Raw genomic sequence first — 15,524 nt, 5'->3', positions numbered from 1 at the left:
GGTTTCTCTGCCCTCCACTTTTACTCATTTCCTTTCTGTCTTTTGCTTCTGTCTCCATTTTGTGTCCCTCTGTCTCCCTACATTGGTTCCCATCCCCCTGCCATATTAGTTTAACTCCTCCCCAACAGCACTAGCAAACATTCCCCCTAGGGCATAGGTTCCGGTCCTGCCCAGGTGCAAACCGTCCGGTTTGTACTGGTCCCACCTTCCCAGAACCGGTTCCAATGCCCCAGGAATTTGAATCCCTCCCTGCTGCACCACTGCTCAAGCCACGTATTCATCTGAGCTATCCTGCAATTCGTAGTCTGACTAGCACGTGGCACTGGTAGCAATCCCGAGATTACTACTTTTGAGGTCCTACGTTTTAATTTAGCTCCTCGCTCCTCAAATTCTTCTCGTAGGACCTCATCCCGTTTTTTACCTATATCGTTGGTATCAATGTGCACCATGACAATTGGCTGTTCACCCTCCCTTTACAGAATGCTCTGCAGCCGCTCCGAGACATCCTTGACCCCTGCACCAGGGAGGCAACATACCATCCTGGAGTCTCGGTTGCGGCCGCAGAAACGCTTATCTAATCCCCTTACTATTGAATCCCCTATCACTATCGCTCTCCCCCTCTTTTTCCTGTCCTCCTGTGCAGCAGAGCCAGCCATGGTGCCATGAACTTGGCTGCTGCTGCCCTTCCATGATGAGTCATCCCCTCAACAGTACTCAAAGCGGTGTATCTGTTTTGCCGGGGGATGGCCGCAGGGGACCCTGCACTACCTTCCTTGCACTGCTCTTCCTGCTGGTCTTCCATTCCCTAGCTGGCTGTGGACCCTTCACCTGCGGTAAGATCAACTCGCTAAATGTGCTATTCACGTCATTCTCAGCATCGTGGATGCTCCAGAGTGAATCCACCCTCAGCTCCAATTCCGCCACGCAGTCCGTCAGGAGCTGGAGGCGGATACACTTCCCGCACACGTAGTCGTCAGGGACACCAGAAGTGTCCCTGAGTTCCCACATGGTACGTGACCGAGCTCTCCTGCCATGACTTAACCCTTAGATACACTTAAATTGGCAACAACAATGCTAAAAGTTACTCACTGTTTTGGAAGAGAAAAAAGAAAAACTACTTACCAATCACCAGCCAATCACTTACCCCCTTGGCTGTGATGTCACCTTTCTATTTCTTTCTACTTCTTTTTTGCCTTCTCCCTGTAGCTGTACAAGCTGGTTTCTGTATTCCCCTATTAAGTCGGCCCATATCAGATTTCCTCCAGTGGCCCTTAAATAAATAGGTCATAGACTATCTGCAAACATATTGGGTGATTTGTTTACTTGCTGCCTAGTCTGTTCTACCTGCCAGAATGGACTACCTTGACTGTACCCTAACGCTGCCAAGATTTCCTCCTTTATGCCCTGTGGGGTTCCTCCACCTAACTTGGTGGCTGTTGACAAACTCCGATATAGCTTCCCTTCCAGGGAGAGCAGTGTTAACTTCGCTATCTCCTCCTTGCTGCAGTTATTGATATCCCCTATCTGCTCTATGTTGTCAAAATGAACGGAGGCATCCCCTCCTTGCTTTAATTTTGCCCGACCTGTCAGCATCTCCTGAGCTGAAGCAGCGTGTATGGGATCACATCGTCGCTCTGTAATGGTGCCGGACCACCACTTGGTGGGAGTGGGCCGAATTTCTGCTCTCTCAAGGGTCACAGTGATCTCGGGGGTCCCGGTGCCTCGGGAGCTGACCGATGTTCACTATATTGGGGCCCATCGTCTGACTCCTTTTCCTCTGGGTCCCAAACTTCCTTGCCTTCCGCGGGTGCCATAAGACAAACCAACCCTTTGGCCCCGTCTAACTCTCTCATTAACTGGCGGATCTTTTCTTTACAAGGTCCATGATCTGCCCTCTCGTAACCCTGTTTCTGTGCTACCTGATATGCTATCTTTGTCCTTAGCTGTTCTTCTGCTTCTTTGGCTCCCTCTAAGTGCCTCTCACTTTGCTCGATGTATGCCTGCTGCTGCCTTTTGCACTTGGTCACCTGACACTGCAAAAATTCTAGCAGATTCTGCGCCATTTCTTCTTTAATACCTTGGTCCTGCTTTTTTCTATTCAAATGGCTTATCTCACCTTTTAATTCTCTACTCTCATCCTTCAGCTGTCCTACCTTTTCCCTTAACAGTTGCGTTTGCTTCTGCAGGCACATGAGCCAAATCGCTTTCTCTTTTGACCCTTTGTGGTTACTACCAACTGTCCACTCTGCCGCTTTTTCCTCTGGATCCCCAGAGTGTAGCATTTCTCGTGCCCATGGCTCCGAAATGTCCAGTTTGTTGCATATATATGCAGCTACCTTAGTCTCCATGGACTTCCTATGACTACTCTTAGCCATTGGCTCTACCTCGTTTTGCTGTGGTGAGTCCATTTCCAGTGCCTCAGGCTGAGAAATTATCCTGACTACCTTGGTATCCCCTGAGATCACCTCGCAGTGATCTGCGCTTACTGTTACTCAGCCTTCTCTCTGTGGCTACCCTCGTCGACCCGAGATTACTTCAGTCGATCCGAGACTGTTTCTCTCCTCCAATTGCTCTGGCTGTCCATGAGATTACTTCTGGTCTCCCTGAGACCTCTTTGCAGACTATCTGCGATTACTTTTCTCGGTGGCTACCCTAGTCAGCCTGCGCTCTTCAGCTAACCTAGTCGTCCTTGAGAAAATACTTTGGTCTCCCTGAGACTCCTTCACAGACTATCTGCAATTACTTTGATACCTGAGACTTAACCAAGCCTCCCCAGGGTTTCTTGCCTTTGATTTGTGTCCGTGATCCTATTTCAAACTCCGAGGTCCTGCTGCATTCGCCATTTTATGTTGGCTGTTCATTTTCCACTCTATTTTGATTCCTAGACCTCTGGAATTACTGGAAGGATTCCACGTAACACAAAGTTAAGGCTTAAACCCAACTGTTAATTTAATACACAGAAACCAACTTAAAATTACAGAACAAGACTTCTTAGAGATTGATCGAAGACATACAATCACCCATCCAGCCAGTTGCTGCTGTTGTCGATTGTAGGCTCGTGGAGCTAGGGAAGATGTTGGGTCCCAACTGCTTGCTTCATGGCCGTTGTTCCTTTGACCTGCTGTTCTGAGGTGTTTATTCGACCTGTTCCCCCTCTTCCTTCTTCAGAGCTGTTTGTTCTCTATTCTTACATATATATCCATTCGATTATACAAGTCTCCTACTGAGCTGCTTTCCAGTTAATGCATCTGGATGAGTCTCGATGGCTGTGATGATGGGTCTGGATCTGTTTGGATGGCCACAATTCACACCTTCTTCCATGCACGGAATCGATTGGACAAAAGACCCCGTTATCCAAAAATGCACGCTTTATAGGATCCTTTGTTGTCATGGGTTTTCACAGATTAATAGTCTCCATAGGGAACTGGTTTTCCCCTCCGGCCAATTAATCTATGGGCTTTTCTGCTTGATTGTATCAAAACCTGTCGGATTTGGTTGGTGCCAACATCAGTGTGTGCATGGGTTGGAAGGAATTTTGGACTTTTAAAATGGATCTGTACCCTTTTAAAATGGAGACGCACATGGGCTCATGGGCTGCATTTCAAAATGAAGTTTGGACATTTGGACTTTAAAAAGGACTGATTTTTGGTTTCTTTGAAGTATAGCAGGAGCTGTCTATCTTTTGGGTTGCCATGGAACCAGTCTCAACGCTGATGTCATTAAAGGCAGGGGCCTTTTCATTTCGAACTTTGTGTGATTTGTGGAAAAACACCTATTGTCCATGTGGCCGGGATGGCTGGATGGACAATGAGGTTTGCAGGCCAAATGTAACACCTCTGGGCTCTTTCAATGAAGGAGCAGTCAAGAACTCAATTAACAGTTAACACTTCAAGAACTGCTCGGTTACAGAAATGGCCCACCGTTGTTTTCATCGGGATGACTAATCCAGGACAGAGACATCATCAGGAAGATCAACTAGTGTCTCTGCAACCATAGTAACTAGGAATCGCCCAGCCAGTTTTATGTATTATACGGGGTATAAAGATGCTGAACTTTGGGGGATTCAGTGGCTTACTTTTCCTCTACCATCTGGAACGGGATTCCCCGCATGGCTACGCTGCCGTCAACTCTCCAGGAATGCCCAAAGTGAGTGCCTCGTCGTACTGCCTGAACGTAACTCTCTAGGCCCCATCGCATGCCTTTGTTAGGCACAGTTTTGTCTTTAGAGTTGAACGGATCCAGGACCGCGTGAATCAATGACAAGGACTGGTAATTATATCCAGCATACACCTCCGGAAATCCCCAAGACCGCCAGCGTGTTTGGCTGCAGAGGAACTGCAAGTGTCCAAGACACAGGCTGAGACGTGTGTGTGTGAGGAGGCTTCCAAGTGTGGGTTCTGACCAAACCGGGAGAGGGGTTTGGTTAGAAGGGTTTCCATTATCTCAGCTTAGATTCTGGGAAGGGGGTTAAGGGGTTAGTTCGACGTAATCGACAGGGTGGGTATTTAGTCTAAGATTTTAAGTAATGTTCACAGTCACCTATTCTTTAAGCCATAAGCTAGAGGAGTAGGGGTTGTCATTTTGTGAGTGTAATAAAAGGAATCGATCTTTGAACATCCTGAACCATTTTGTTTTGTCTGAGTCAATTATAATCTATCCATCGTAACTCCTTGGGTCCAAACATGTGAGTTGTGGGGCTTGTGGTTTGCGGTATAATTCGGAAGACATAGAAATATAGAAAAATAGAAAATAGGTGCATGAGCAGGCCATTCGGCCCTTCAAGCCTGCACCATCATTCAATATGATCATGGCTGACCAATCGGGTGGCATCCGCTCACGGCCGGGTTACACAGTAATCCCGCTGGAGATGCTGTGCATTGGCCATAGGAAAAGACCTATCTGACCTTGGTCTCTCTCTCTCTCTGGGATTACCCACTAATCGACGGCCTAGGCAGGAACTATTGGCAAAAGCTCCTGCCGTCCAAAGGGAAACAACCCGAACCGGGGAGTTTTAAAGCACGGGTCGACTCAAAGGAGAGTCATAAAGACACGGGGCACACAAAACACCCGACAAACCCTTTGTCTCGATGTTAATCGGGCGTCATTCCTGACCGCAGAAATTGCATTAATCAGTTACAAGTCACCACCTGCCCCAGGCTGGCGCTCCTTTTCCCTTTCAACAGTCCCACAGGTTTTCTTTTAAACTATTTTCATCCGTGGCCTCTTACTGTGCCTTGACCATGAAATGTGTAACCCTTACAGTCTTTCAGGTGAGACGTTAAACCGAGGCCCCGTCTGCTCGCTCAGGTGGCACTATTTCGAAGAAGAGCGAAAGAGTTCTCCCCGGTGTTATGGGCAATATTTATCCCTCAACCAACATCACTAAAAGAAAAACAGATTATCTGGTCATTATCACATTGCTGTTTGTGGGAGCTTGCTGTATGTAAATTGGCTGCCATGTATCCCACATTACAACAGTGACTACACTTCAAAAAGTACTTCATTGGCTGTAAAGCGCTTTGAGACGTCAAGAGGTCGTGAAAGGCGCTATATAAATGAAAGTCTTTTTTCTTTTTTGAATGCTGCAGAAACCAGTACATTGAGGATATGGTACATGGTGTACATATCATTGATTACATAATCAGCCACGCAGGGCAGACTTTTACTTTGGGCGATAGCATAAAACAAATGGTAGTGAATCAACAGCCCATTTTATTACTGACCGGATTTTTATTTTTATAGACTTCAGTAAAACTACAAGTCAGGAGAGATGTACAAAGGACTGTTGATTCACTAGCATGCTGACCTGTTACTGTGTAAGTAAAATATAAAACAATATGGGAAATCTGATGGCAAGGTTTCTTCAGTGCTAAGTTTTCTTGGTTGTGTTTTTTTTCAGATTTCAGAAGAAGGAAGTGTTGGCCAAACTGATTGATAATACGGCTGCACTGTGAGCGGCAAGTATGGATAACAAACCCACAAAATCATTCGTTCGCTGCTCCAACTTATTTTTTTATGTGCTCTTGATGTTGATAGCATCGATTATGCTGTTTCTATACATAAAGGTGTGTAGAGTAATAAAACAGTAAATTTTGGAGTAAGTTCACAACAGGAAGGTCGGGGAATGAAACAGGCCTAGAAATTCCCCATTTTAGCACCGGCCTTTAAAGCCGGTTTTGTTGAAAAATTGACGGCAACCTCACTTCCGCTGTGAGACATGATGGCCAACATTTTGGTGAGGGTCATGGGGCTAAATTTTACACTTTTGTGTAGATCGCCCAAAAATTGGCGTTATTTCCGGTGTGGGCGGTAAAAATGGGTTTTTAGATTGCCGGTTTGCCACCCATCCTCAAAGCCGCTAGTCTCCATTTTTGAAATTGGGCGTTACCACGAGCGATCTGAAATGGCCGTTAGTGTTAAATCTCTCTGACCTTCTGCCGTAAAGTGTCGCCGTCCTTAGCAACAGCATGGCAACACTCGTTTCCCACGATTCAGGAAGTCAGGGGTCATCATTACATGCGCAGAAGAGGAGACAGAGAGAGAGGGAGCAGAAAGGGACTGAAAGCGTGTGTGGGTGTGGTGTGTGCTTGTTTGGTTGCTCTGGGAGGCATAAGGGAGATTCACCAGCAGTAAAAAGCCTACTAAGCTTCAAGAACATAGTTGGCACCGAGTTTTTGTCCAACAAATATGATATAACATGGAAGGGATGGAGGAGGCCCTGGAGCTGGTAGCCGGGAACACTGGTGGCAGAGGGCTCCCAGTGGTCCCGGAGCGCAGCACTGCACCCCAAGGTGCCGCACCCACATTTCCAACGACACGAGAGCCAGGAGCAACATCTTGCTTCTGGCTCGGAGCACTTTCCCACATCGGTACAGTATCCGTCCAAGCAGCGGTTTGGCCGTTATCCCCACCCCCAATGAAGTAGCACCTGAGGAACTCCTCGGCCAGGCGGCTTGGAGTCAGGAGGGGAAGGAGAAGGGGTAGAGGCGGGGATGAGAAGCGGGGCGAGGGGGGTGGTGAAGAGTTGGTTTGTACCGAAATACTGATGATTTAAGAGATAAGTTCGGTTTAAATGTTTTTTATTTAACAAAACCTTGTTGCACATTGGCTCAGATAGCTGCCCTGTTACACGCTAGTGATTCCTTATCAAAGGGTATAATTACACTTAACTTGAATCAACTTAAACTTTAACTGTCACCAAGGTGATGCCCAACATTGATGTATGACCTGCACACCCAGCAGTGTGTCAGCCTAGTAAATACCACTCAGGCAAAGCGCTCATTTATGACCTCCTGACGTAAGAGTCTTGCAGCTATCATGCCACCATGGGCCCTTTCATGTGGTCTACAGGGGGGCGGGGGCATGGCTTCAGCATCAGCCTGATTGTCTGGCTCGATGTCAGCATCCACCTCCTCGTCCTCCTCTTTCTCTCTCTGGTGAGGTGGACTGTCAGACTCTTCGAGCAATTCTTGTCCCCTCCTGATAGCCAAGTTGTGCAGCATGGAGCACACCACCACAAATTGAGCTACCTGCTCACGGTGGTATTGGAGCTTGCCTCCTGTGTGGTCCAGGCATCGAAAGCGCCGCTTAAGCACTCCAATGGTTTTCTCCACGCTATTGCTAGTGGCTCTGTGGCTCTCGTTGTATCGCCTCTCAGCTTCAGAGTGGGTGTCACGCAGAGGGGGGGTCATCAGCCAGGTGGTGAGGCCATATCCTTTATCACCAAGCATCCAGCATTGACCTTGTGGCTGATTGTTAAACAAGTCAGATACAGTGCTCTCACACAGGATGTGAGCATGATGGATGTTGCCTGGAAATTTAGCATTCACTGCCATAATAATTTGCTGGTGGTCAACAACGAATTGCACATTCAGGGAGTGGAATCCATTGCGGTTCCTGAAAACCTCTGCATCCTGAAAAGGTGCCTGCATCGCGATGTGCTCCCTGCACCTTGGGGAAGTTAGCAATTCAGTAGAATCTTAGAGCCCTCTCAGTCTGAGCCTTCCTGGTCATAGGGAAGCTGATAAAGTCCATCCTGCATGTGTATAGGGCTTCAGTTACCTGTCTAATACAGCAATGTGTGGTATGCTGAGACATACAGCAAATGCCGCCAACTGAGGCCTGAAAAGAACCCGACGTGTAGAACGACAGTGCCGCGGTGACCTTACCTCGACGGACAGTGCGGTACTGATGGTGCTGGCAGGCTGCAGATCTCACCTTATGAGCTGCCATACCTCAGTGATAACCTCCGTGTGGAAGCGCAGTCTCCAAAGGCAGGTGGTGTCAGGCAAGTTGAGGTAAGACCGCTTGTCCCTGTACTTGCAGGGGGTGTAACGTCTGGTCCTCCTCATCAGTCTGGCACATCTTACATTGGGCACATAATGCTGTGGAGCATACCTTCTGTCATCTCGAGTCTGCAGCATGAAATTGGTCATCAAGAGCAGGTGAGAAAGGACAGGCCCCATTCCAATAGCTATCTGTTTTCCACCGATTGGTCACAAAGAATGAATGTCCTGACGAAGACACCTATTAAATTCCAATCATTCACAGTATGATAAAGATGTTTGTTCAGATGTTCACATCACCTCCAAATACCTCCAGAGTACATCCAAACTCCCCCGAGTTGAAGCAGAGCAGCCTTTTAAATGATGCGACATGTGATTTAGAACATGGCGTCCATACCGCTGTGAGTAGTTCTGGTTAGTTCCAATTTCTCCCGAAGGTTTTTTGGGCGAGCGATATTATGGGCGTCAGTTTCCATTTTGTGGCTAAATGGGCGCTATCTGGGCATTATACCTCATTTCTGAGGTCAAATGGACATGAAGTGGGCGTTATGCATGCAAAAAAAGTGTAAAATCTAGCCCATAGTGCTACCATCGCCAGCGCTAAGCTCTCAAATTTAAATGTCCAGATCATGACATCAATCAGCATGCAACACTTGATTTGACGTCACGACTGCTATTTTGGATGTGCCGCACGCCATAATACCCTGTCCTGACTACACATGGAAAAGCGTGTGTGTAGCAGGCCAACACTGTCAGCGCTCCATAAAGGAACACACACATCTTTCAGGTAAGTTTGGATTTCAGCTTGTGGACTTTTTAAAAATATTTTGTTGAAGTGGTGGCTTGTTGCAACACATTTTAAAAGTTGTTAAAGTAAGCAAGGAGTGCAGGGTGTGCTGTTGGTTGCATGCGAGGCTTTGGAAGGTAAAGGAAGGCCTCTAAGAAGATAGAAAATTCTGGAAAGACTGAGCAGGTCAATCAGCATCAGTACAGAGATAGACACAGCGCTAACATTTTAGGGTGAGATGTTGCCTGACCAGCTGAGTATTTCCAGCATTTTCTGCTTTTATTTCAGATTTCCAGCATCCGCAGTATTTTGCCTCTGAAACCACTTGGTCACAGTTCTGCGGGGCACATGGAGATGAAGCAGAGGCAGCAAAGGGAGCAGGCGGCAGTCAGTGGCAGTGGGCAGTGAGGTGCTGAAAATCGGCCCCCATATATCCATCCAATATGACATCAAGAAATCAACTAATCACCTTTGTGAATGCCCTTAGTGACTGTCTTGTGTGTGTCTTTGCAAATCCTACTGATGTCACCTAGTGCTACTCTAGTGGCTGCAGCATGGCTGGTAGAAGTCTACTGACAGTGAATGGGGGAGACTGCAGATGGTCTTTCTGGTCGACCTTGAGGAGCTGGTAGCTGGGAGCATCAAATCAAGTGACGGTGTTTATTCTTCTTCTTCATCACTCTTCTGTCTCTCTTCTTGGTCAACCATTGGCTGGGCAGGTTGGATTTCTTGGGTGTCTGAAATGAGGAAGGCATAGGGGTAGGGTTGTGGTGAGGGGAGGGCGGGAAAGCAAGAGCTGCATGCTTACACCATGCGCAGCTTGACCATCTGAAGAGACTGTTGGATGATGGGGAAGTGGGATGTGAGAAGGAGGATAGCCTTTGAGGATACCGGCATCTAGTATTCTTTCAGCCTTGCCACTAGCCAGGGCTCAGCCATGTCCCTGCCAAGAATGGCCAGCACTGTCTCCTCCGAGGAGGTAAGGTTAAGCTAGGAATGTGAGGGGTGCCTTGTGTTTGGTACAGATTGTTGGCAGGTGAGTGATGGGGGTGGGGGGGGCCATGCATTGAGCAGTGAGTGAGGCAAGTGATATAGTTGGTAGGAGACGGCTTTTAAAGATGCATTCACTGTCCTTCACCAGTGATCTAAGTTCATCAAATCTATATTTAATGTGGAGATAGACAGAATTTGTAAGATAAAGGAGTCAAGGGTTATGGAGAGTGGGCGGGGAAGTGGAGGTGAGTCCAGGATCAGATCAGCCATGACCTTATTGAATGGCGGAGCAGGCTCGAGGGGCAAAATGGCCTACTCCTGCTCCTATTTCTTATGTTCTTATGTGCTTTGGGCACTGGAGCCAGGTGGTGGGGGCAACACTGCTGGCAGTGATGGCCTCAGTGATGTGGTCCCACATCCTTCTTTTTGGAGGGCCTCCTGGGCCCTGTGGAATTTCAGTGTAATTTCCCCGGCTTGTTGAGTCCCTTGTGTTGGTGCTGAAGCACTTTTACCATTTTTTTATGTGCAGAAGGCAGTTCAGCTTCAAAATTTTTGGAATTATTTTCAATCCTTTTTTTCAGAAGGCAGTTGAGCTCTAAGGGCTAAAGATTGCCTATTTTTAAATTATTTTTTTTTTCATTTTAGAAGGCAGTTCAGCTTTATGGGCTCGAGTCTGCTTTCTAAATGACAGCCTGGCTTTAAGAAAACGTTGCCTCACTCCAGGGATGCTACGACCACGCTATCTTGGGCCTCCTGCTGAGCACACCACCTGAAACAGCACGTTGCACAATGGGTTCTGCATTGCAATTATTTAAATCAGCAGGCAGCACCAAAATAACCCTGTTCCCTGAGCTATTTTTACGTGTGCGAGTTAATCTCACCCCGTGGTGGCACCGTTATCGGATTTCTAGGCCAAGGTAGCCAGCCCTGAAGTTACACCATTGGATATAGAATGTGAACACCTAATGAATTCATCTGAAATTGTTTCAATAGAAAATAAAATCAGCTGGTTTCCATAACGGGCGCTGACTTACAACTTCGGTTTTTTTACTCCAGTGCAGCGGTAAATTAGAAAAAACATTAAGGCCTAGAAATTTATTCGGGCAGTCAGACAAAACGGGTGGTATTGGAGCAGCCGCACGTTATATGCAACGCCTGATATTCAGTTCCATTGCAGGCCTAAGTGCTCAGATGTTTCAATCCCATGACATAATTTCAGGGCCTCTAAGATTATGAAGAAAATTGAAGCGTTTACCAGGGCAAATCTGCCGAAGGGTTCAAATCTGAAGAGGCACACATTTGAAAAATTAAAACAAAGAAGCAAGGTCAAGTGAAATGGGTGATAAACTTGTGAACACCTCCATTCAGTCCAAGTGTGACCTCAAGCTGCCTGTCACTTTAATTCTCCACTCCACTCCCACTCTGATCTCTCTGTCCTCGGCCTCTTACACTGTTCCAATGAAGCTCACTGTCAGCTCGAGGAACAGCACCTCAACTTTCGATTAGGCACTTTACAGCCTTCTGGACTCAACATCGAGTTTAACAATTTCAGACCATAACCTCTGCCCCTATTTTTTTTCTCTCTCTCACAGTTGTTGATTCTGCCATTCCCATTTACATCTCACCTAGAGTCATCTTTTGTTTCTTACCTTGTCTCATTGCCATCTCCTTTTGCTTTGCACCATCATTCCTTTTGTCTTTTAATCTCTCCTGCCTTCCATCCTATCACAAACCATTTTGTTCTTTCCTCACCTCCCCACTTTCCCAGGCTCTGTACTTGCTTAAAAAATCTGTTACATCTCTAACTTTTTCCAGTTCTGACAAAGGGTCATCGACCTGCAACGTTTACTCTGTTTCTCTCTCCACAACATTTTCTGTTTTTATTTGTGAAGTAAATTATCAAGGAAGGCCATTGAGGTGGAGGTGTGGAACTGATCTTCAAAGTCTCTGCTGATGACAGGAAACTGCACAACAGCACCATATATCAGCCAATCAGATATCACTACCAATTATTTTTCTGTCCCTTGTGATTATAATAAAATACAAACTGCTGTATTCAACTGTACACCCTTTAATCAAGGAGTGGAATGGTCTTTAACCCTGAGGAAATTTTTATTCCGAAGCACAGTTCTTTGTTTCTTTCTTGACTGAAGAACGTGGTATATTGAAAAGTAGCCAATAAGAACTGTAAATAGAAAATATATTTACTGTATTAAAAAAATTGTTCCTTTTCACAGGTTTATACCAATTCAAACATTGGAGCATATTTGATGATTTCCCCAGTTCCGAAGTATAATTTCACAAAGGAGCAACAAATAGAGCCAGAGAGGGTTCCTTGGACACACAAATTGGTGCAATGTGGCTACCAGAATCAAAGCTTCACCCCTGAAGAAAGATCAGAGGGGACAATCCTTATGAAAATGATTGAATGGCCAAAACCACCCAAGCCTGCTGTGCCCTTTCTGAAAAGCAGCGACCCATCACATGTTCACTTTGTTATTGTAAATTCTGGAAAGACTTTCTATGTTGGAGATCAGTTACAAGTGATGCTGCGTATGAATGATTTTGAAGGACACCCAAAGCAATATGGGGGTGACTATCTGCAAGGCCGGATCCACACCCCAGCTTTAAAAGCCGGCTCAGCAGGAACAGTTGTAGATAATCAAAATGGATTTTACTATATAAATTTTAATTTATCTTGGCCAGGGAAAGTCGAAGTGTCTGTTTCCTTGGTTCATCCCAGTGAAGGGATCCAAGTGCTTGACAGGCTACGCGAGGAACAGCCAGATAGAGTGTATTTTAAAAGTACCTTCAAATCAGGGGATATCTCTGAGACCACTGTGTGCAATCTCTGTTTGCCTCAAACTGAACCGCTCTGTAACTTTACTGATCCCAGGACTGGGGAGCCCTGGTTCTGTTACAAACCACAGAAACTCCCCTGCTCTGCCCGTATCAACCATATGATGGGAGGTTACAAGCAGAACCTCTTAAGAGGTGAAGAAGGTCATTATTTGCAAAGGTATGTCACTTAATGTTTCTTATTTATAGCTTCCTTTCTGCCTGCTGATTGTAATCTTTGTACTTGACATAGAACCAGACACGAGAATGTCAATTCAAAACTCTCAATATGGGAAGTCCTAGAATATGAGAATGTTTAAACCATTTTTTTGGCATTCAGTTGGAGCTTTCATTAATTTAAGAGAGAAGAAATTGTTTCCTCAAATTGGGGGAAGAGATGTCAAAGCGGAAGTCACAATTGACCATTCCCATACATCCACAGGAGTAGAATGAGTGAGGGGAATCAGAACATTGCACCTGCAAGCCTGAGACATGTTTTACAACCAATTCCTTTTGCTAACAGTACTATTGGCAGCAAAGTTAAAATTCTTCACCCCTCTTCGAAATAGTGTCCCCATCTCCCCACACATGCTCACAAGTGCACACATTTCTAGGAAGATCCAAAGTCATGCATCACAGAGAGGATAAAGCACTTTGACTGTCCAGTACAAATCTGGTTAATTCTAATGTATATTCTGTATTCTGTCTAAGCATCCATTACCCATTTTCCTTTATGGTCCCTCTCTTTCTAACTCGGTTAAGCACTCTTAAATCAACAGATTTATTGAATGTAATTTTGCCACTTGCAGTGATAGAATTTGAAATCAAATCCTGCTCGTCCAGTATCATGATCACTAGAAAGAAAATAATGTGCATTTATGCAGCACCTTTCACATCCTCAGACATCTCAAAGAGCTTCGCAGCCAATGAAGTACTTTTGAAATGTAGTCACTGCTGCAATGTCGGGATAAGTCGTAGCCAAATTTGGGGACAGCAAGGTTCCACAAACAACAATGAAGTAAATGACCAGGTCATCGGTTTTAGTTACGTTGATAGAGGGATAATTGTTGACCAGGACACAGGGAAATCTCTTCATCTTCAAGTCATGCTGTGGGACCTTTTAGTTCACAAGAGAGTAGGCGGGGCCTGGGTTTAACGCCTCATCTGAAAAGCAGCAGTCTCAGCCTAAATTATGTGTTCAAGTCCTGGAGTTGGGTTTGAATTCAGAGTACTACCACCGAGCCAAAGCTGACACCTACTGCATTGTAATCATTAATTAGCACACCCTGGTACAGACAAAACATGGAAAAGCACAATTCTTTAAGTAAAAATACCATTTTACAGACAGTAGTGAGACTACCTGTGTCCGCCACAGTGTAACAGACCCCCAAGACCAGCTGTGCCAGAACACCATCTTCTTTCTGACAGGATTCCCTGGCAGAGACTGGGAGACTAATGACCCTGAGATTGCAAAGTTGGCTGAGATCAAGGGTGCAACTCCATCATGAGTCTAAGGCATGCCTCCCCCACTCCCGGAGACATGGCCAACTAATGGAGGGATGGGAAATGTTGGCTTGATCGTCTTGTTGTTTCAGTTGACCAGCCAGGAATTTGAGCAATATCTAAAGTCATTCTATTAAAATAATTTTTAGCCAAAGCTTTAGGTTTCAGAATCTTGAGGAACATGACAAGTGAAATTATATTTTTAAACTTCCAACTGTCTGAATTATTCATTTCTCCAATGGAAACAGTGGTTTAACATGCACAATAATAATATATTTTCAGTGGGGTCAACATCAAGAAGCCCATATTACCCAGTGGTCCGGGTTATGTAACTGTTGAGCCTTCACCTCGTACAGGTAAGGGAGCTGTGAAATATTGCACTGACTAGCAGATTGGTGGTTTCATGTATTAGAGGGAGTATGGAGTCATTCTTTGATGCTGCCAACACTCAGAAATTTCTATCTCTCTTTTTGAATAAAATGTGATTAATGACTTCATTTATTATTTTCTGAGCTTCATGTGTAGAGTCAATGGGATTTCTGTACAACAAAAACTTTATTTTCATGAGTTCACATTCATCTGATTAATACTGCTCCGATTACAGTGTGTAAGTTGTTACTGTGAAAGCCTTCCAACACCACACATACATTGTGTTTTTTTAACCATTTAATCCATTCATCTTTGTGATTTGAAAAGTGTGATTTAGGAAATTCCCTTTTTCCACAATATTTCAGGTCTGAGATTTAACAGTTTGTGTGTTTGCAATTGACTATAAAAGGTAATCTGAACAAATTAACGTCCATGCACACTCAGTGTCGATAATGCCAAGCTGCGTAATCAACTTACAGTCTCCACTTTGGGCCCAGTCGGGAATCCAGGTTCAAATTACGCTCAAAATTGCATTTGTTTTGCAAAGTAAATTTTACGCTCAGTTTTTCGTTCAAACTCCTTTGCATATCACCGAACGTGAGAACTTCCGTGAACCTGCGCAATCGGCCAGCGATTTAGAACGTAATTATTTTTTTTAAAGCATTGAAAATATTCCTTGATATATTTAAGAGTGGTAACCTGATGCAATTTTATTAATAAAGCTGAATATAAGTGTATCACAAGCATTT

The 15,524-nt window shown here is 45.3% G+C and overlaps 1 protein-coding gene across 4 annotated transcripts in view; it reads left to right on the top strand.

The window, feature by feature from the left end:
• The window catches only part of LOC139276120 (NXPE family member 3-like), a 100,899-nt gene that overhangs the window by 22,281 nt on the left and 63,094 nt on the right, over positions 1–15,524 (top strand). The window contains exons 2-5 of one of the 4 annotated variants that reach the window (XM_070893635.1): positions 5,900–6,065; positions 8,912–9,072; positions 12,303–13,084; positions 14,689–14,762. In XM_070893635.1, coding sequence (XP_070749736.1) covers positions 12,336–13,084; positions 14,689–14,762 — 823 coding nt within the window. In that variant the 5' untranslated portion in view covers positions 5,900–6,065; positions 8,912–9,072; positions 12,303–12,335. Of the gene's footprint in view, positions 1–5,742; positions 5,817–5,899; positions 6,066–8,911; positions 9,073–9,628; positions 9,729–12,302; positions 13,085–14,688; positions 14,763–15,524 lie in introns of those variants that run through there. The other 3 variants (XM_070893634.1, XM_070893633.1, XM_070893636.1) reach the window with 3 other exon arrangements.

Source organism: Pristiophorus japonicus, chromosome 11, assembly GCF_044704955.1.
Source record: "Pristiophorus japonicus isolate sPriJap1 chromosome 11, sPriJap1.hap1, whole genome shotgun sequence".
Lineage (NCBI taxonomy): Eukaryota > Metazoa > Chordata > Chondrichthyes > Pristiophoridae > Pristiophorus > Pristiophorus japonicus.
This window is presented reverse-complemented; position numbering and strand designations above follow the sequence as displayed.